We start from the raw sequence: 22,939 nt of genomic DNA, 5'->3' as shown, positions 1-22,939 counted from the left end.
GACATAAAATGTATCATGACAAACTAAAGACTATTTAAGCTATTCTTTCAGTTTCTCAGTGTCCCCCACCTCAGTACGACCATTGGGGCCCTGTAATTGACATGTATAACTGAGACAATGTGACAAGAAAGTTAATAACAGCAACTTGATGCATGCACATGCCCGGGTTTAAGGGTTCCCTGAGCTCTCAGGCCTCTGGGCCCGGTATATAGGCCCGTTCGGTATTCCGTACCGACATAAACGTCTGCATGCGTTTAAAATGCATATTCAGTACAATTGAATCAGTTGATCTCTCATTCTCTCTTCCCTAGAAAGCCTGCTTCTACATTGCCCCCGTGAGAGTCTAGTCAGCAAGTTAGTTGAGCATTCTTTCGAACTAACTGTGTCTATATTTGATTATTGTGTTATGTTGAATTTTGAGTCACGCCCGCGGTGGTCGTGCGATCCGATCCAGGTGCGCTTGCATCTGCTCAATCCCCTGTGTGCGTTTACAGAAGCTAAAAAGACGACTCGCCGCAGGTGGAAAATTCACGCATTTTGTCCCAGACGTAGCCATACTGTACACACACACACACACACACACACACACACACACACACACACACACACACACACACACACACATGCACACTCCTGCACGTATAGACACAACGCCTGAGTGCACTGCTTAGCACACTCGCACTGTTTTCCTTCCCGTCTGAGCTCCCCTCATATAATTTCCGATGCAGTTTGTGTTTGTTGATTGTTGGTGCTCTCGTGGCTGTCCCCGTCTAAGTGCAGATATGACCGTTTTTTTAATTAAAGACATTTATCTGGCCACACTGCAGCCTGACACAAATGTATTCCATTTGCTGTGGCTAATGGAATGGATTGAGGGTGAAACCTCCCCCCAGGTGTAGTGGCTGGAGGTGCATGGGGAGCCTGAAAGTGGTGCGTGTGCATACACACACACACACACACGCACACTCACACACACACACACTCACACGCACACACACACACACACACACACACACACACACACACACACACACACACACACACACACACACACACACACACACACACACACACACACACACATATGGGATATATTCCTCAGCCTAGTAGGACAGTCTGTGGAAGATTTCACGTAAATGGCATGCTCCGTTCATGATTTCAGGCTTTTTGTTCAAAATGGGCCAATCCTGCAAACTTTGAAAGCCAATGGTAGCCAATTATAATGGAATCTGAAATATTACAATTTACAATTTAGGCATTTAATCCAGAGCGACTTACATTAAGCAAGAACAAAAAAGCATGGGAATACATCACATAAAAGCATTTATCATGAAACATGCGTAAGCTAAGAAAGTAACAGTGGAATATCTATATAATGAAACTATACATATAAACTATACATATATACTACTATGCTATACATATGTACCATGACGTGCTATGACTACATACAATGCAATTATAGTGCTGTCTACATAACATGCTATAAGTCTGTATCAAATGCTATCTAAGTCTACAGAAATGTATCTAAGGGGGTAGGGTAAGTGCTATGGGCCATGATGGAGTCTGAAAAGGTGGGTTTTCAGACTACGGCGGAAGATTGGGAGTGATGCTGCAGTTCTGACTGCAATGGGAAGTGCATTCCCAAATATTGCACAGATCCATCTTGAACACATGCCTATAGAGATAGTGTGTAACGATTTGCGTTTTTCAAAAGTCTGCCTCCTGGTAGCGCTATAACAGGCCGTCCAGAGGTTCATCGTTGGCATCCAGGGAGTGTATTTGCAACATTTGGCATCGACCAGGTTAACGGTGCCGGAGATTTGTTGGTAACAGACAGACGGATGGACGGGCGAACACACGCACACACACGGACAGAGTGCAAAACTTTCTCTCTCCCCATGCCTTCGGCCTGGTGGAGATTATGACCCTAACACAATGGAACGGTTAAGCAGTATACTCTGGCTATTCTAAAATAGCAGATCTACAAGCTAACAACAACACAATGTGACAGTTATGCAAAACTGTGTCGTATGTGATTCCAAATCCCAGAACTATACAAAGTATTTAATTCCTTCATTGTAACTGTCCACATTACTGATAACACACACAGTACTATTCATTGTAACTGTCCACAGTACTGATAACACACATAGTATTATTCATTGTAACTGTCCACAGTACTGATAACATTGTAACTGTCCACAGCACTTATAACATTCTAACTGTCCACAGTACTGATAACATTGTAACTGTCCACAGCACTTATAACATTCTAACTGTCCACAGTACTGATAACATTGTAACTGTCCACAGCACTTATAACATTGTAACTGTCCACAGCACTGATAACATTGTAGCTGTCCACAGCACTGATAACATTGTAGCTGTCCACAGCACTGATAACATTGGAACTGTCCACAGTACTGATAACATTGTAACTGTCCACAGTACTGATAACATTGTAGCTGTCCACAGCACTGATAACATTGTAGCTGTCCACAGTACTGATAACATTGTAACTGTCCACAGTACTGATAACATTGTAACTGTCCACAGCACTGATAACATTGTAACTGTCCACAGCACTGATAACATTGTAGCTGTCCACAGTACTGATAACATTGGTAGTTCACACACTTCAAAGAGCTTTTGAAGAAACTCATAAATGTGTTGTTTGAGCTTGTTGTCTGAAGGATGTTGTTTGAACACGTGCCTCTTTGGTACAACCACTGCCACTTACATAATGTTATATCTTCAGAGTAGAATGCATATTTGCTTTGATACTTAACATAACACGTACCTTTATTGATTTTACGATGAAGAACTTTGAGCAAAACAGAGCAAATGCTGATGTTCAATTGGCACTGATATAACGCCTCTCCAGAGTCGAGCTGAAACAGTCACTTTTTTAAATTACATCCTTTCTACTCCACTGCCTCAGCACTCTGAGCACCTCAGATTCAGAGATAAATGTCTTTTTCTACCTAATGCTGTTCCACAAACCGCTCACAGCAGCGCGTTTCTGCAGTGCAGAGCTATTGCTGGTGCGCTCCAGACGTAATAAAATAGAAGAAATTCTCACACGTCTGCTCTTACTGAGTACCGTTCACTTTGGGGAATATTTTTGGGGGGATCAAACTGGGGGTGTTTGAAATTCCGAATAGAAGAAGGCTTTGATTCACTGTAGTAGATCAGTGGATCAGTGGTTGAGCCAGTGGAAAGGTGCGCGCATGATTCACGGACGGAGAGAAAAGGTCGAGCAGCATTATTATGGAGTGGTGCTGACATTAGGATTCAAATCTCACCAAATGCCAACCTGTGTACGTGTAACCCAGACTCTATTTATCTGCTCGCAGTGTTTGCCAGCTGACGCCCGGGCAAATAATGAGCTATAGCATCCGTTGATGAGTTTGTGTGTATTCTGGCCTTCACCCAAGCTTAACGAGCGCTTATCTCAAACTCATTAGTCACCACTAGCGGTGATGTTAAGTAACCTAAGACTCAAGTACTATACTTAAGTGCTAGTCAAATACTGTACTTTTTGTACTGTACTTTTACAAAAAAATACCTGAGTACTTCTTCCACTACAGCTCATTAGTCTTTTCTTTTCTCTTTTTTCATCTCTTGTTCATCTGCATGATGCTCTATGACACCTGCAATAAGGAAGGCTGCTATTTGCATAGGCTCCAGTTTGAACTTGAACCACTGATGAGGTTATGGCGGCGTTCGCTACGCCCTGCCCGGCCGCCCGTCATCGTCATGACAGCCCGCTGATGCAGCGCGGAGCGCCGCGTTCCGCCAGGGCTGCTATTCATGAGTACACAGCAGTCAACAAGAGCACCTAATAGTGGCTCAGTGTTTACACAGCTCACATAGGCTCTCATTAGAAGCAGGTACCTTGCCATTAGGGGGGGGGGGGGTCACCACGCTGAAAGGTTAGGTGGGGGAGACAGTCTTCTGCCTGGAATATCATTGCTCCTATCGTCGTATTCGTACTTATTCGTACTACAGCGTCATACATTTTATAATGTGTCCATTATTATTATAATTGTATGCACAGCCGTTACTACATGAGGGAATCAACTACAGTACTACAGTACTACAAACACCATTATGTTTGCGGATGGTGTGTGTGTGTGTGTGTGTGTGTGTGAGAGTAGGGGTTGCTCGGGTCATGATGTCTTGTTTCACTCGTATACATATATATCTGATGCTAAATGACCCCCAACCATGCACTTTCCCATCATTGTTCATCGGCCGCTGCTGCTAAGGATGTTTTGCTATGCGGCCAAAATCGTCTCTTGACAGTGTTGACAGGCAGCCTTTAAAACCACCGCCGGCCGTCCTATAACTCGGCCAACTTTGCCCCGTCATAAAGCAGCCATGAAGCTGTTATCGCTTCAAGGGAGGAGGCCGTTTGGCAAGATCGCCCCGTGTCAAAACATTGGACCGGTGCCACCGTGTTTATGTAGAGAAGAACGAGCCGCAAGCGTCTATAAATAATCTTCATACAGTACACCATACTGTATCGACGTGCCCGTCTAGCCAGTGGCTTTTACTGCGAGTCCATCCAGGTGGCGGTTAAAGATTAATGGGGCCTGTTTGCGGGCGCTAGTATGAGACGGCGCCCTTGAGTGTGGGCGGGCGTGTGGGAGGACGTCCAGACAGACGCCCTCGGGACACCGGAACACATCTTGACCGGTGTTGCACTCGGTGGTGGAAAAAGTACTCAATTGTTTTGCTTAAGTAAAAGTATCAATACCGCAATTTAGAAATACTCTGTTACAAGAGTCAGAAATTCAAAAATATACTTGAGAACAACATTGTTGGCAACGGCATCAAAATCTACTTACAGTACCAAAAGTAAAAGAATGTCTCATTTCAAGTGTTCAAATCTTTTGAAAATTGCAGATCTTCAAGCTGTGTCGCATGGGAACGAATTGTAAGCTTGTAGATCGACTATTGTCAAATGGCCTATAGGGATGGATAATGTATGTTTTGTAATACAATGTAACTAGTAAGTAAAGTTTTCAAATGATTGTAGTGGAGTAAAAATACAATATTTTCCTTTAAGATGTAGTGGAGTAGAAGTAAAAGTACTGAAAATGTTAATTACTCAAGTAAAGTAAAAATACCACAACACTTTACTTAATTATTAGTACGGTACAGTAGCCTACTTATAGTTACTTTCCACCACTGGTTGCACCGAAGAAGACCCAAGCGTTGTTCCGTTCTTTTCGCCGCTCAATTGAGTTTTAACGTTTAACAAATTAACCATTCGTCTCTCTGGCCTGTTCAATGGCGGTCCTGACATTTGCTCTCTACTCTGCCAGTAGTAGGCTAGTAGCTACCTGTAGTAGCTACCTGTAGTAGCTACCTGTAGTAGCTACCTGTAGTAGCTACCTGTAGTAGCTACCTGTAGTAGCTACCTGTAGTCGCTACCTGTAGTCGCTACCTGTAGTAGCTACCTGTAGTAGCTACCTGTAGTAGCTACCTGTAGTAGCTACCTGTAGTAGCTACCTGTAGTAGCTACCTGTAGTAGCTACAAGATCTGCTTGTAGATCTGATACTTGATGCTTTTGTGTGACGCTGTAGTATGATCACGTTGGGTGTTCATTTAAAGAAAAGGAGTTACGAGGTTTCTGTCCGACAGCAACGACATAAAAAAGGCTAGGCTGTGTCATTGTGAGCACCAATGAAGGACTGGAGCAGGGTTTGATTTGCCCTAGACAGCAACAATAGCAGATCCATTAGCTCTACAACACATCCCATCACGACTCATTGTGAACTACATCTTAGTATTTTGTACACATTTTCTGTCTTTGGATGATAGAATGTGTAATGTATTGTATTCTGTGTCTGCCCCCTTTACCCCTCCCCCATCCCCTCCCCTCCCCACCCAGATCCCCGCACTACGCCTGTCCAGAAGTCATACGGGTGAGTGTGTCTACTGTCTACACCTCATTACTATTATTGTGTATAACTTTATATTTTTTACCTTCTGAATGTTATCCCTCTGTCCCCTTTGTACCTTCAACCTCACCCTCATACGGTATCTCTCTCTCTCTCTCTCTCTCTTTCTCTCGCCCCTGCAGGGCGAGAAATACGACGGGAGGAGAGCGGACGTGTGGAGCTGCGGGGTCATTCTCTTCGCCCTATTGGTGGTGAGTGTCCACACATTGTTTATACCGACCGGCCGCTGGACGAGGCTGACATGTTGTCTGCGGTCAAGTCCCCTCAGAGATGATTGCCACCCAAAATATCGCTAAAAGGCTACTGAATGTATCTAGCCGCAGTGTGAAGGCCTACTGCACTGTACGTGCTTCTCAAACGTTTCTGTGTCAAGGAAGGACGCCCAAATTGATATTTATTTGGCCTCACACCCCCATCTGAAAACATGTTGTGCCATGATGGACCTCCAGAAGGAAAAAGTTTAGCCAAAGTCTAAAATATGGTTAAATTGGTTAAAATACCCCTGGGACCTCACTTTAAGAACCAATTATCCCAGCTGGTCAGTGGTGACAGAAGTACTCAGATCTTTAACGTTATGTTTAAGTAGCAACACTAAAAGGCTCTGTGACAAGTACAAGGCCTGTATACAAAATGCTACTTTTATTGGGTTACAAAACACCCTGAAGTTTACACAGCATGTGCTTTGCTTGCACAATTAAGGCTCTGGTAACATCTTCCTATTCATTAGGCCACAGACCGGCCGTCCACAAAACCCCAAACGACTGTATATTCATAACAGGGTTCATTCTCCAGCTGCATCATGTCCTGAAGCCCTGTTACATCAACAGCTGTTAGTTCCTCCTGCTCCATGCATAATTCATACAGCCAAACAGAAACTATACAGCCCAATATAAATACTAAGGCTGTCACGATTCTCCATACGAATCGAAATTGAATCGAAATTGACGTTCGATTCAGTGTATCGAAATGACGCACCGTCTCGCGATGTTTTATGTTTTTACTTCCGCGAGCGGCCGGGCCATTCCGCCCATGCGAATGCATGGAGAAAAAAAAGAGACGAAAAGCCAGATGTATCGGAGCCGTGCCACACACACACAGTCAGTCAGACACACACACACACACACACACACACACACACACAGAGAGAGAGAGAGAGGAGTTGACAGAAGTGAGAGAACGAGACCGCTGTTGCGTTTCACCATGGCCAGTGCTGTTGTAGACAGCGACGACGATGATACACGGAAATAAGTGTGGAAGACGAGTGCCGTATCCCATTCCCAAAGGCAACACGTCAAATATGGGCCAGCATCTTAGCAGACATCACAAAGAAATCGATCTGTCCAACGACGATGGTACAAAGACAACAACACAGCCAACTATATTCTAGATTCTTATAGAGAAAAGCTCTCAGCTAATTCGCCCCGTGCAAAACAATTAACGCACGGAGTTGCGGTCTGCATAGCTGCAGACATGCGACCACTTTCAATGGTGGAAAACGCTGGCTTTCAATGTTTAATGAGAGTTGCAGAACAGCAGAACCACGTTACAAAATGCCATGCAGGTCGCATATGACCACGCGTGTGTTGCCTGGCATGTATGATAAAGTGAGGGCACAAATCACTGAAGGGCTGAGCCATGCAGATCAAATTGCACTAACAACAGATGGGTCTATATACTATTTGTATTTTTTTTTCTTTCTTTTACTTACTTAAGAGCTTAACAAGAATGTTACAAGTCATCTCATCTTAAAGAAACATTTAAAAAAAATTAGGGCATAAAACCCAAAGTTGTTAAACCTTTTATTATTCTCATTCTGATTTGTTATTTATAGAAAATAAATGTGACTTATTGGGAAACAAGTGTTTTTCTTTACAAACCAAGATATTGGCCTAAATTATAATGAATATAGCCCTCAATGCTGAAAAAGGAGGTTTTTAAAAAATAGATTGAAAAAATTGAATCGAACATCGAAGCAAATCGTGAGCTTCAAATCGAAAATTGAATTGAATCGTGGACTAGGCGAATCGTGATAGCGAATCGAACATCGAATCGAATCGTGAGCTGCAAATCGAAAATTGAATTGAATCGTGGACTAGGCGAATCGTGACAGCCCTAATAAATACCAGTGCTGATGATAGGATGGCTTTTGGCCACAGTAGTGTGTGGTCTGCACTGCACTGCTTAATTCAGTAGTTCTCAAACATTATTTTATGTCAACTTGATATGTATTTGGCTGCGCGGGACCCCATCTGAAAATGTTTTAATGACAGGAACCCCCAGAGGAAAAGATGATGTGTATAGATTTATTTTTATTCTTAACACTTTGACTGCCTCCTGCGATTCAGTCTAAAGTCCCTCACCATCTTTTATAATTTATTGAAGACCCCAAAATTCACTTCCCAAAAAACAGAAAGCAAAATCGCCTACAGCTAATGTGGCGATCATAACTTTAAAAGTCATCAGAAGCGTTATTGTAACTGCGAGGTAGTGACGATTTTGTATTGAGCCCCTAACATTGACGTACTGTTCAATCATCTCAATCTGAGACTCAATTCCGAGATTTTTTTTTTACCAAGACTGTCATATAATGTAATGATTGACGGGACTCCCCAGTTCGATTAGCAGTTTTTTTATTTGAGTAAGATTTTGAAATACAGGACTCAGCGGCACCTTTTCTTTACTCATGTATATTCTCTAGAGCAGAAACACTTCAAAGGAGTAAGATGTAAAAAGAACACTAACTATTTATTACAAAAACCTTTGTTCCCTATTACAGAAGTAATAAAAGTATACTATGGTCAAAAAAACGATGTATTTCTGACCCTGTCTTGAGCATCAACTAAATCAGAAAATTTGAAAAGCTTTGTTTTAAACCTAAAGCACAAATTAACCTGGAAATGCATTTAAAAAACATATTATTATACAATTAACGTATTCACTTATTTAACATGACTTATTTATGAATATGTATACATCAATATATGAACTATTAAATAAAAATACAAAATCACAAAATAAAAGCAGTGATTACTAAAATGAACACATGTCATTGCAAATGTGGCTCCCACATCGGCTCCCACGTCCTACGTTGAGGTGTTGTAAAACAAACACAACTGTCTCTCCGGGAGAGGAGGAGGACCATAATTTGTCCGATGGTAGGAGACACAAGCACTCCCCAGCAGTTAGACCGCCCTCACATCATCTGTTAACACCGGCTCGCCCCCTTTTCTCTCCTCATGCTCTTCTTTATCGCGAGCCTTTTGTTTTCATCGTCTCTCTGGCTATAGTCTCCTGTTCTCACTTTGTCTTCCTCTTTCTCCCTCTCCCGTCTTGTGGCGGAAGCTGCCATTTTGTCAAACGGCCCACATCTGTTGCGGTGTCAGCTCGGTCCTGATGAATGACTGTGATGTGTGTGTGCTGGAAGAGGAAGAGGTCGGATGAGCTGGATGGTTATAGCTCCTCGCTTTACTTAACTTTTATTATTTATTTATGTCAAGGACCCCCAAATAATAGGCTGTGGTTCCCCCATCTGCAAGATTTTGGTGGCATGGTCCCCCATTACACAATTTGTTTTAAAAACGCTGTTTTCGCTGTGAGCTTGCAAATATATAGGCTAAAAATGGGCCCCACTTTGAGACTCACTGACTCGAAGCTAGACCGAAGCTCTTTAATTTGAGTGTTGTAAAGAGATAACGAGATCACACTCTGGTTATGCGGTATGCGATGGCGCTCTTACACACGTGCGTCGTTTAAACATCATTCCTTATTCACGTTCTTGTTTTCATTGGTTGGAGGCTGCACTCATCTGATGCAATAAGCTTTCCATGCGTGCCTATTCATCTCCCTGCCTTAAAGGCCTTTACACACTGGGGGCATGATGAATAAACCATTATTTTGCAACAAAACTATTCATATAGTAGAGTAGTTGATGACTCATTCATATACACGTTGATGCCTTTATGTGCTGCGAAACATCATCCTCGTTCCGAATGAGAATTGCGTCGCTTTATCTGCATGTGTTTCCTTGGTCACCCTCCCTCTCTGTCTCTCTCTCTCTTTATCTGCATGTGTTTCCTTGGTCACCCTCCCTCTCTGTCTCTCTGTCTCTCTGTCTCTCTTTATCTGCATGTGTTTCCTTGGTCACCCTCCCTCTCTGGCTCTCTGTCTCTCTTTATCTGCATGTGTTTCCTTGGTCCCCTTCCATCTCTGTCTCTCTTTATCTGCATGTGTTTCCTCTCTCTCTCCCTCTCCCTCTCCCTCTCCCAGCTCTCCCTCTCCCTCTCCCTCTCCCTCTGTCTCTGTCTCTGTCTCTGTCTCTGTCTCTCTGTCTCTCTTTATCTGCATGTGTTTCCTTGGTCTTTATCTGTCTCTCTTTATCTCCCTCTCTTTATCTCCCTCTCCCTCTCCCTCTCCCTCTCCCTCTCCCTCTCCCTCTCCCTCTCCCTCTCCCTCTCCCTCTCCCTCTCTCCCAATTCAAGGGCTTTATTGGCATGAGAAAACATAACATAGATAACATTGCTATAACAAAGCAAAGGTGGAACAATACAGTCCAAACTAAAATATTGTATGTACAATTATAAGGGAATAGAAATGCACGCACGCACACACACACACACACACACACACACACACACACAGAGCTGTTACATTGCAACAATTGTACATTTTGCTGTTTAGAAGCTTCCTAAGATAAGCTTTTGCAAGGTTATGCACAAATAGCATCTGTCTAAAAAAAGTGTTTATTCAATGTACATATTCCCCCCCCCCCCCCCCCCCCCCCTCTCTCTCTCTCTGTGTGCAGGGCGCTCTACCATTTGACGATGACAACCTGCGGAACCTGTTAGAGAAGGTGAAGCTGGGAGTGTTCCACATGCCTCACTTCATCCCTCCAGACTGCCAGAACCTGCTACGTGGCATGATCGAAGTGGACGCCACCAAACGCCTAACGGTGGGTTCACTGACCCACCACTCATTGTGCTTTAACCCACTTCATATTGGTATTGGTATTAAGAAGCTCTGTTGTTTCAGAGCTTCTCGCCCTCAGGGCGTCTTACTGGTGTAGTAATGAAAGTAGCCGATCTACAAGTTGATCTGTTATTTTCCCTTTGCTTTTGATTTATGAATCCTGAAAAGTAATTAACACTTTTGGACTAAGAAGTTTCCACCAAACACAGATGATATTTCATCATCACACAATGCTACTTGTAGTAAATGAAAATATATTGGTAGCAATAACATGTTTTAAGAAGTTATTTATCACAGTTGTTGTGGAAAAACTCCAGCTATATATAATCTCTGGGTAAAGGGAGATAATCCCATTGTTTTGGAACTCATCGCTGTGCCGGGTGGAAACCTTGGATGTCCAAAATAGTTATTTTTCAATGTGTTCCAATGGATCCAATTAATGTATTATTTAGTCATATTTATAAAATCCACAGACATCAATCACTAAGTAAGTATTTTTGTGTGGCATTGTGGTATGACGAAGTAGGGCATTTATTTTCAAAAGAACCATAAAACGAAATTGCCTATGGTGATACGAGGCTTCTGCCCGGCGGCGAATGAACGATAAGCTGGTGGAAGCTATAATGCCCCCAAGGAGCGAGTGTGGTGCCAGAGATACACACTGGGCTAAAGTGGCTAATCTCAGCTCCACGTTGTCGCCAAGCCAGACATTTTCCGTGTGCTGTTTGTTTCCGCAGTGTTTCACAAAATGTGTTTTGTGAGCCTCATCCCCCAATTCCATTCGAGACCCCCAAACACACCCCCACGCCCTCCACAAGTGCATGGCCTGAATTCAACAACGGAGGCCCCGCTGTTTGAGTGCTTTACGCGCTGCTACTCTGCTTTGATGCCAGGACTTCCATTTTCCACACACCGATGAATGAATGCTCACCTCGCCAAGGTGTTCAGAGGAAAGACAGAGAACAAACAGGAGGTGTGGAGGGCAACGGGGTCAGGAAAAACAATGAACAGACAGAGAGGGAGAGGGAGAGGGAGGGAGAGTAAATAATGAAAGTGGTCAGTGGAGTCAAGGAGCATGCAGTGCACACCGACATGTTGCCGCCCTTTGTTCTTGTATGATCATTTGCATCCCGTCTGTGTAAAGAGATACAGTCACGTTATCTACACACAAACACACGCACAAACAGGCGCACACACACGCACCAGTCTCCAGGTATGGTGTCCGTGCAGAGGTCACCGCGATGCATTTGCATAGGAGTGTGTGTGTGTTGTGTTGTGATCCGGTGACACTGTCCTTGAGAGTGCAGTCCGTGGCTTGTACGCAAATGTCCCACTTCTCTACACCACCGCCATCCATCACCAGCATGGCTGGTATGCTCCTGCACCTCCAAAGACCTCTGATAAAAGAAAGGGGCGAGAGACAGAGGACAGAGCCTGAGACGAGATATAACAACAATATTGTTGCGCTGTGCATCACTGGCTTTTACTACTAAATGAACCCCAGGCAGCATCCATATTGGAGGGGTGGGGAGGGGGGCATTAGCCATTGCTGATCTACAAGCTTACAAACTTGTGACTTGTTGTATGTTTATGTCAGTGGTTCAAGGCCCATTATCTTTTCAGCATTTGAGCCACAGACCATCACATTTAGATTTGCTGACCCAAAACTAAAGAATGTTATCATAGGATAGGATTTTGTCCACAATTCCATTCTCTAATTATGTAGACTTATTATTACTTATAAATTAAGTAATGTAGATGTTTAACAAAGATTTGACGGGTCCATTTGGTTTCATGTTGTTAACAACTCTCCATCATTTAGCTGGGGACCATCTGGAATCCCCTCAAGGACCACCGGTGGTCCCCGGACCACTGGTGGACCCCAAGTAGCCTATAGTTACTGTAGCATCACAATCATTTGAACGACTTCATCTGTTAGCGTGGGCTCTTTGAAAATAACAAATCTACAAGCTTGCAGTGTCACTTGGTGCCACGCTGTGAGCTTGCACATCCGCTATCTTTTGAACGTATTTTAACACCGATTGTCTCCTTTCCTCCACAGTCAGTGGCTGCTGTTAGTGGAAATTGCCCTTTTTGACCGATATTTTGAAATTGAAATTTAGAAATATTCTCTATTGTGACTTTGTGAACACGAAATATCTTCAAAGAAACCTTGGAATGTCTGCTTTCATGAAGAAAACAGTATAAGCAGGGATGTGAAGCCTCCAGTACTTGGACCGTCACTTTTATGTTCACAGCTTAGCTACTGTATGTGTTGTTCTCCCTGCCTGGCGAGGACAGGCTATCCCCCAAGAAACATCCTACATCCAGCACTGTCCTTTTTATACAGCAGTGGTTCTGTGGGGTTTTTTCATCTCAAACATCTCCCAACTTGGCCTTAAGCTTATACAATGTATCATCATTTGGAGCCTCGGAGAGACTGTGTGTGCAGAGAGACAGAGGGAGTGTCAGTGAAGGACATTGAGGGCTGACAGCCATCAGCGTCATCCAGTAACAGTCCTCACAGCAGGTCCCCATCGCCCTGCTCTCCCTGAGGGCTCTGTCTGCGCTGATGGACTGCCATATGTTTCTTACACACACACACACACACACACACACACACACACACACACACACACACACACACACATTGTACTGTATGTCCAAAACTATTCAGAAAATGGAAATGTGTTCCAATGGATCGAGTTTAGTTATTATGTTTAGTCACAGGCTCTTGTTAATACTTTTCATTGGTATTCATGTACACACTTAACCACTTCCACGATCAAAATGGTTAAGAAATTGCGTAAATTGCAGAGTTCACAGATCGGTGAACCAATATGATCCAACACCGTGATCCCAGCAGCACCCGCCCCTCTATACTACCAGACATCACACTGACTGGACCTCTATACTGTAACAGACATCACTCTGACTGGACCTCTATACTGTACCAGACATCACACTGACTGGACCTCTATACTGTACCAGACATCACTCTGACTGGACCTCTATACTGTAACAGACATCACGCTGACTGGACCTCTATACTACCAGACAAGGCAGACATCACTCTGACTGGACCTCTATACTGTAACAGACATCACTCTGACTGGACCTCTATACTACCAGACATCACACTGACTGGACCTCTATACTGTAACAGACATCACACTGACTGGACCTCTATACTGTAACAGACATCACACTGACTGGACCTCTATACTACCAGACATCACTCTGACTGGACCTCTATACTGTAACAGACATCACTCTGACTGGACCTCTATACTGTAACAGACATCACTCTGACTGGACCTCTATACTGTACCAGACATCACTCTGACTGGACCTCTATACTGTAACAGACATCACACTGACTGGACCTCTATACTGTAACAGACATCACTCTGACTGGACCTCTATACTACCAGACATCACACTGACTGGACCTCTATACTGTAACAGACATCACACTGACTGGACCTCTATACTGTAACAGACATCACACTGACTGGACCTCTATACTACCAGACATCACTCTGACTGGACCTCTATACTGTACCAGACATCACTCTGACTGGACCTCTATACTACCAGACATCACACTGACTGGACCTCTATACTGTAACAGACATCACTCTGACTGGACCTCTATACTGTAACAGACATCACACTGACTGGACCTCTATACTGTAACAGACATCACTCTGACTGGACCTCTATACTACCAGACATCACACTGACTGGACCTCTATACTGTAACAGACATCACACTGACTGGACCTCTATACTGTAACAGACATCACACTGACTGGACCTCTATACTACCAGACATCACTCTGACTGGACCTCTATACTGTACCAGACATCACTCTGACTGGACCTCTATACTACCAGACATCACACTGACTGGACCTCTATACTGTAACAGACATCACGCTGACTGCCAGTGCTGGACCATCCTTTGGCTGTCGTCCAGATCCTGGATGCCACGTCTCTCCATCGGGTCCTGTCAGCCATTGCTGCTCCCAGTTCTTGGAATGTCAGTCCTGTGTCCCTGGAGATTGTGTCAGGATATCTACGAGGCCTGGTTCCTCTGGACGATTGGGGGAGCCGCCATAGCAGGATATCTGATATGACTTGACCCTTGGAGCGGTAGCATGTACTGCGGTTGATTTGACCGACTGATGCGACAGCGCATTTCAAACCCCATGACTCGAGAGTAGATAGAGAAATAGGAGGGTGAGGGGGAAGGGGAGAGAGGGGGGGGGGGGGGGGGGGGTCGAGAGATACATCGAATGAGATCGACAAAGATATAGTCCCTCTAAATCTAATCTGTGCTCCATTTTAATAACGTATTTTCAGTTGAAAGATCCGTCTGTCTGTCTGTCCATCCGTCCGTCCGTCGTCTCAACCCTCCATAACATTTCTCCCTCTGCGTTGCACATAATACTGAGGCGCTGTAATTGCGGGTGCAGTACTTAGTTTAGACAGTTTTTGGTTTAGACTAGTCATTGGTTAGACCAGTCATTAGTCCTACAACTACAACCTATCTCAAACCCTCACCCTAAACCTAACCTCCCACGGGGCAGCACACCTAAACCTAACCTTAACCCATGTCTAACCAATGACTAGTCTAAACTAAGTATGCACCCCGTAATTGCACTCCACTGGCCGTTTTCTGTCCACGAGGAAGGGAAAAATATATATTTGAGGTTCCCTTCCTTCATGTGTTTGTTTGCCATAATTCGGTGTCTGTGTTGATTGAGATTATTTTGTATGTATGTATGTGCGCGCCCGCACGGCACCGACTGGCGTGATGATGATGATCACGATTGCGCGTGATGTAACAGAAGCCGTGCTAACCGTTTGCCCTTGTCTCTTGTCTCTTACAGTTAGATCAAATCCAGAAGCACAACTGGTACATGTAAGTATACTGCTTTGATTTATCTTATTTATTTCCACTGGCATAGAGCTGGGGGCATATTCTGCACTACAGCTGCATGATGAATGAGGCTCTCCATCTGCACACACTAGAGTACATTTGAGGAGGGCATTATCTCCACCCTGGGGCATGTTTAGGCTAAATTGCCAGTGGCAGAAAGAAGTACTCAGACTTTACACACACAAAGCAGTGGTGGGGGAAGAAGTAACCTACTCAAATGTTTTCAAAATGTACTATAAATGTAGAAAGTATTGGCATCAAAATGTACTTTAAAGTACCGAAAGTGAAAGTACTAATAATACTGAATGTCCCATTTCAAGTTTTCAAATCTATACAAAAAATATAAATTTGAATGGGACACATCGCATTGAGCTGTGATCGGCTATTTTCAAATGGACGAAATGTATGGCTGAAGTGGTTAATGCATGTTTTGTAATAATAATCACAATCTACATAGTAACTAGTAACTCAAGTTTTCAAATTAATGTAGTGAGTAAAAATTACAATATTTGGATCCCAGATAATGGAGTAGAAGTGATACAAGTAAGTAATACTCAAGTAAAGTACAACATTTATTTTAAATACTTAAATACTGATGTGTCGACGTCGAATAGAAGTATCGCAAGTATTCAATTGGTCTATGTGTTTTGGAATAATCCAAATATACAAAGTAACACTCAAATGTTCTACTATACTGTACTTGTAGTGGAGTAGAAGTATGAACATCATTAAAAATTGACATAATCATAAAGTCAAAAAGAATAGTAGACCACCACAATTGGTACTTTAGCACAGTGGTTTTCAAGTAGTGATCCATCCGGGGACCACCAGTGGTCCTTGAGGGGTTTCCAGGTGGTCTCCAGCTAAATAATGGAGAGTTGGTAACCAAATGGACCCTTATAGATTTTTTACTCTTGAGAGTGTAAGATGGCTACGAGCTTGTAGGTCTGCTATTTTTGAAAAATCGAAGAACGACTGACATAGAAACATAGCTTTTTCAGAAAACTTTGAGGATGTAGAAGACATTTTTAGAATCTGATCTCAGGTGAAAATGGGTCAAGGTACTTTCCAGCGGTGCCGTTTGCTTACTCTTGCGTGTTGCACTGTGTTCTGTCAGGGCGGGTAAGAACGAGCCGGAGCCGGAGCAGCCCGTGCCCAGGAAGGTGACCATCCGCAGCCTGCCGTCGGCCGACGACATCGACCCAGACGTGCTGGACAGCATGCACTCCCTGGGCTGCTTCAGAGACAAGAACAAACTGCTCAAAGACCTGCTCAATGACCAGTGAGTGCATGAGGCAGGGAGCAGCAGGGGTCATCAATATTATGTTATTATGGACAAATCCGTGGCAACAGTGGTTCAGGAGGTAGAGCAGGTCGTCCAATGATCCATGGGTCGGCGGTTCGAATTCCGGCTCCTCCTGTCTACATGTCGAAGTGTCCTTGGGCAAGACACTGAACCCCAAATTGCTCCCGATGTGCTGGTTGGTACCTTGCATGGTTTCCGCCGCAATCGGTGTATGAATGTGTGTGTGACGGTGAATGTAATGCACTATGTAAAGCGCCTTGGATAAAGGCACTATATGCATTTATCATTTACCATTTATTTTACCAAAGACGGTGGCAAATTTTACATTTCCCTTTTTACACATACTATTATAATGTAATATTAGACTGAATGTCAGTCTCCATGCAGGTTTTCTTCAGAATATCTATGACACTTATTTACTTTTGTACAGACCTGTTATGGTCATTCGGGGCTAGCTGGGACGAATACATCATAATCATCAATTACGTTGAAATGGACAGTGGGGGCGGGGCAGCCGGGGCTGTCCGCTCTCTAGATTATATATAACTCTATTGTTCTCTTGCAGAGACAACCAGGAGAAGATGATCTACTTCCTGCTACTGGACCGCAAGGAGCGCTACCCCAGCCAGGAGGACCAGAACCTGCCCCCGCGCAACGAAGTCGGTGAGGCACGCACACCGCCGCCCATTCTGCCAGTCAAATTCAGTATAGACGTAGTCATTTGAGTGAAATCGTATTTAGTTTTAGTGATGTTTTTGTCATCTGAAAAGTGAAAAGACTAATCGCCCTATTTTCGTTAGTGCCTTACCCCTTATCCCTAAACTTCTTCTCCTTTTTTACTACACATACAAGTGAAGTGTATGTGGGAGGGCATACCTCAGGTATATTTCGGATAACTTTCAGAGATATGTGACTCTATACCTGACTGTGTACCTCCAGTATGCAGCAGGCATTTTCAGGTAAATGTCTCTCTTCCTGGGCTAAACGCTGCTGGAGTTTAGCCAAGGTGCTCCCAAAAATAATGAATAGTGTTATGCAAGGAAATAACATTTCAGTGCAATAACTGTAATAATGCATGAAAATATATAGAAAGAGGGTAAGAGGCTACAAACAGTGAAAAGTAAAATAAATATATCAAAGATTTGCAGATTTTGCACACATTTTCATTCGCATTGCAAATATCCAGGACTAGAAAGCCTGCCGTTTCTATTAGCTTGGATTGCCCATCGATGATGTCACTGGTGGACGGGTTTCTGAACTGCTCACAGCCCCCCTATGAGACACAGACTGAGTAGTAGGAAAAAAATTGGGCCATTTTATCATGATTATTAGTGAGGACCTATTATATGAAGATTGGATGAAATGTGGTGAAGTGGTTCTTTAAGTGGTTAATGATCTGCAAGGTAGTAATTAACAAGCTGTTAATGAATTGCAGCGGAGAGAGAAAAGCCCTCAGGAACAGAACATTTTCAGATCGGTCCACACGGCCAAATATTATTTATTATTCATATACACCGAAAAGTTTGAGAACCACCGAGTTAAAAATAACACTGTGAAAATGTGTGTTTGCAATTTCTTGTTTGCAAGTACACCCCCTCCCACCCCCCACCTCCTCAGTAAATACAAAACCCAATTAGTCCGACACCCAGAGGGCAAACATTATTTATTCAATCACCACTGAACGTCAGCGCTATCATGGACTAAAGATTGGCTTAAGATCACAGTAACATGCGTGTGCACGAGTGGGAACACAGAAGTACATGCACGAACACATGCACACACACACACACACACGCACGCACGCACGCACGCACGCACGCACACACACACAATTATAAAAAAGGAATGCTTTTGGACCATGGTTTTCCCACTGAGCAATAGTCGGCTTTTAGACGGCTAAATTAAAGTTTTTTAGCAGTCTGGGCTTAGATTAGACTTTGAAACATCGTCTAGGTACAGTATATATTATAGAAAATACTCAGTGGTTTGTTTACACCCAACAGCAACAAAGCCTAACATACTGTATACCTCCTGTAGTGCAATTAAAACTAACGGACAACTTTAATTCCAGAGGTAGCACTAGTAATTATTTCACAGCAAAACATCTGAGGCAAATATTGTGCTTTTACTCCATTACATATTTTTTTTCTTTCGTGCATCATCGTCATTATGTCCAGCTACTGTAAGCCACGCCATTGTCTCTGGTCCCACTTGGAAGAGGCCAGCCTCTGAGATCTGTACAGAGGACAGGTGGTGATTATGTGGTCGGCAGTCTGCTCAGGCTCGCCACACTCACATTGTGACGCATTGTGAGCTTAGCTTGTAGATCTGCTACGGTATTTTCAAAAGAGTTTCATACATTTGAAAACTTAAAATGGGACATTCTGCACAGTAATTTAAGTACATTTTGATGCCAATATTTTTATACTTTTATACTTGAAGCTCATTTTGAATTCCAGGATTTTGTACTTGTATTTCAGTATATTGCAGTATTGATACTTTTACTTGAAGTAAAACATGTGAGTACTGTGTTCCTCCCCTCTCAGACCCTCCTAGGAAGCGTGTGGACTCTCCCATGCTGAACCGCCACGGAAAGAGGAGACCTGAGCGCAAGTCAATGGAGGTGCTGAGTGTGACGGACGGAGGGTCCCCGGTGCCCGCCCGCAGGGCCATCGACATGACGCAACACGGACAGAGGTACGCTATAGCATGGTGCCGCACGCAGGGCCCTCGACATGACGCAACACGGACAGAGGTTAGCTATAGCATGGTGCCGCACGCAGGGCCCTCGACATGACGCAACACGGACATAGGTTAGCTATAGCATGGTGCCGCACACAGGGCCATCGACATGACGCAACATGGACAGAGGTTAGCTATAGCATGGTGCCGCCCGCAGGGCCCTCGACATGACGCAACACGGACAAGCGTTTGTCAAATTCTCAGTCTATTCTTAGTCACAGACAAAGAACTGTGTGACTGCTTGACACTCTTACAGAAATTATACTTATCCTATTAACTGTGATAGACTTCCTCAGCTACCAACAACTGACTCGTCACTATTCTTGAACCCAGTCTACGAATTAGCTTTCTGTTGAATTAAAGGAACAGCTGTATTTTAATCCGAACATGGCTGAATAGTGTACACTAATGGTCCAAAATATACCTCACTATAATAGCAGTGCTTCTCAACCTTTTCAGGCTGAGAGACCCTCTAGGAAAATCTAAATTATTTGTTTGACTCAGTTCCACAGATAAAAAAAATAGTAAAATATCAGATCTACGAACAAGCTATAAGCTTGCCTCTTTCTAATTATTTTACAATGTGCCCAATGTTTGACCAGTTTGTATATCATAGTTTGATTACTTTTGATGCAGTAATGGTCTTTTTTCTTTTTCTTTCTGAGGTATTACAATTATCTTAAAAGTCCTTAAATTGACACTTCACTCTCATCTGGGAGTGCCCACTGTGTCTCTTGTCTCATTGTAGTAAATCAGTGTACAGTAAAGCCTTGGATATTCCTGATGGCAACACAAAATGGAGCAAAGGAGAAAGGTACTCATATCCCCCCTCCACACCCTCCCCCATGCAGCCAAACCATAATGTCAAGGAAAAGATGTAGACCAGTGGTTCTCAAAGCAGGGTCCAGGGACCTCTCTGGGCTCCTTGAGGGGGGGTTCAAATGGACCCTTTTACAGGTCTGTAAACACCATTTGGACACAGACACATTCGGTTCCAATATGTCGGCTACACACTCAGAGTTACAGACCTGTTAAGGGTCCATCCGGTTCGATTTTGTACGCTCACATGGAGAAGTCCTTGGAATTCAAGTTTGAGAACCACTGATGTAGACAATAGAATATGTACGCCCCCCCCCTCCCCCATGCACAGACATGAGAAACCTGCAGTGATTAGTGAACTCAATCTCTTCAGAGAGTCGTTATGTTACTGTCACTATTCTTTATTGTAGCTTTATGTTCTTGTCTGCAAAAATTTGGCACGCTCTATCTCTTGCCATATACTTTCACCTGCCAAGCCTAGCGCAGACTTCAAATGTTATTCAGGAATAGCTGGGACCTTTTCATAAATAACCAAAACTGGCCATTCATTGTCAATGGCATTCAACGTTTGTGTTAGGACAATGTTTGTGTTTTACACAAACCCTCGAAGCTGGACATAGGAGGAGCTAGCACCCCTCAAGAATGATTCCGTCTATAACATTTGGGTTCATCTGCCGCAACAAGGCAGTTGGGAGCTGGAGTGCCGTAATTTTTGTACCTTTTCTGTTTTTATGCGTCTATGGAGTTAACATTACTCTAATTATTATTATAACCACATGGGGTCTATTCGAGTCTAATAGACCCCCAGGTGTGGTTATAATATTCAAATGTGTCTTCCCTGTGTATTTTTGGTTTCTTCTTGAAATCATCATTGTCAATGGCATTTAATGTTTGTGTTAGGACAAAGTTTGTGTTTGCACACACTAAAAGCTGGACAAAAATCACACATGTGTGAAGTAAGGGGCGCTCTTATCATCATACATCATCTCATTCTGGCCAATCACAATTTGCGCCCTCACTTTTCCGCCTTCACTTTTCTGCCCTCACTTGAAATCATTGCTATGGGGTGATCAGCCAATCACAAGCCATGTTTGTGTTTACACAAACCCAGAAAGCTGGGCATGAGAGGGCCCTCAAAAATCACGGCACTCTATCTTTAACCGTATCTGTAACAAACGTTGTATATCTCGTGAAAAGGTATGGAGGTCACCTGAGCCATCCATGAGAAACATTATTTTTCTACTCACATTGTAGAAAGTTAATCCATCGTGCGTTGATGCTTATTTTGACTCATTATCTGGCACTGGTGCCACGTTCTGGCCTGGAAGGCTGGCACTTATTGTGTTAAAGAGTGGATGATTTTTTAGGGGCGCTAGCCCCTCCTATGTCCAGCTTTTAGTGTAAACACAAACTTTGTCCTAACACAAACATTAAATCCCATTGACAATGAATGGACCATTTTGATACGTACAATGAAAAAGGAAGTCAGTCACTGTTCTGAAGCTCCCAGGTTGCTGACGGGTCTTTGTCAGGTATGATAATACGAGTGCCCCTCACTCCGGTGTCTGACGTCAAGCGCAATTTGTCCCAAACAATGGGTGATGGATGACCAATTTTGGGCTGTGGACCCAATAAATATCACTTTTTGTATTTCCTTAAAATAACGTTTTATATTTTCTAAAACAGTGAACATAGCCAAGCATGGCTATTTCAACAATTTAAATTTGAAATAGAACATACAGTAATGATATAAGTATTTTATGTAAATTGGCATCCTCGGAATGCCAACTTACATAAAATACTTATATTTTAAGAGGAGAAATGTGGGAACCCCTGGTCAAGAGATCGAGCCCACAGCGTTTGTCCAGGAATTTGTATTCAACTCTAGTTGTAGACAACAGTCCAGCAGTTAGTCAGAAGAAGAATAATTATCCATCTATAGTTGTAGACAACAGTCCAGCTGTTAGTCAGAAGAAGAATAATTATCCATCTATAGTTGTAGACAACAGTCCAGCTGTTAGTCAGAAGAAGAATAATTATCCATCTATAGTTGTAGACAACAGTCCAGCTGTTAGTCAGAAGAAGAATTAGTATCCATATATAGTTGTAGACAACAGTCCAGCAGTTAGTCAGAAGAAGACTTACGTAGTATTAGTATCCATATATAGTTGTAGACAACAGTC

The 22,939-nt window shown here is 43.3% G+C and overlaps 1 protein-coding gene across 1 annotated transcript in view; it reads left to right on the top strand.

Moving 5' to 3' along the window:
- The window catches only part of brsk2a (BR serine/threonine kinase 2a), a gene marked incomplete at both ends in the record, with an annotated part of 291,437 nt that overhangs the window by 238,392 nt on the left and 30,106 nt on the right, over positions 1–22,939 (top strand). Inside the window, 7 exons of the mRNA XM_080762132.1 lie at positions 5,907–5,940; positions 6,099–6,167; positions 10,778–10,924; positions 15,840–15,871; positions 17,007–17,171; positions 17,761–17,858; positions 19,742–19,892. Of these exons, the coding sequence (XP_080618258.1) occupies positions 5,907–5,940; positions 6,099–6,167; positions 10,778–10,924; positions 15,840–15,871; positions 17,007–17,171; positions 17,761–17,858; positions 19,742–19,892 (696 nt within the window). The remainder of the gene's footprint in view (positions 1–5,906; positions 5,941–6,098; positions 6,168–10,777; positions 10,925–15,839; positions 15,872–17,006; positions 17,172–17,760; positions 17,859–19,741; positions 19,893–22,939) is intronic.

Source organism: Protomyctophum bolini (assembly GCF_963924005.1).
Source record: "Protomyctophum bolini genome assembly, chromosome: 4".
In the NCBI taxonomy this organism is placed as follows: Eukaryota; Metazoa; Chordata; class Actinopteri; order Myctophiformes; family Myctophidae; genus Protomyctophum; species Protomyctophum bolini.
This window is presented reverse-complemented; position numbering and strand designations above follow the sequence as displayed.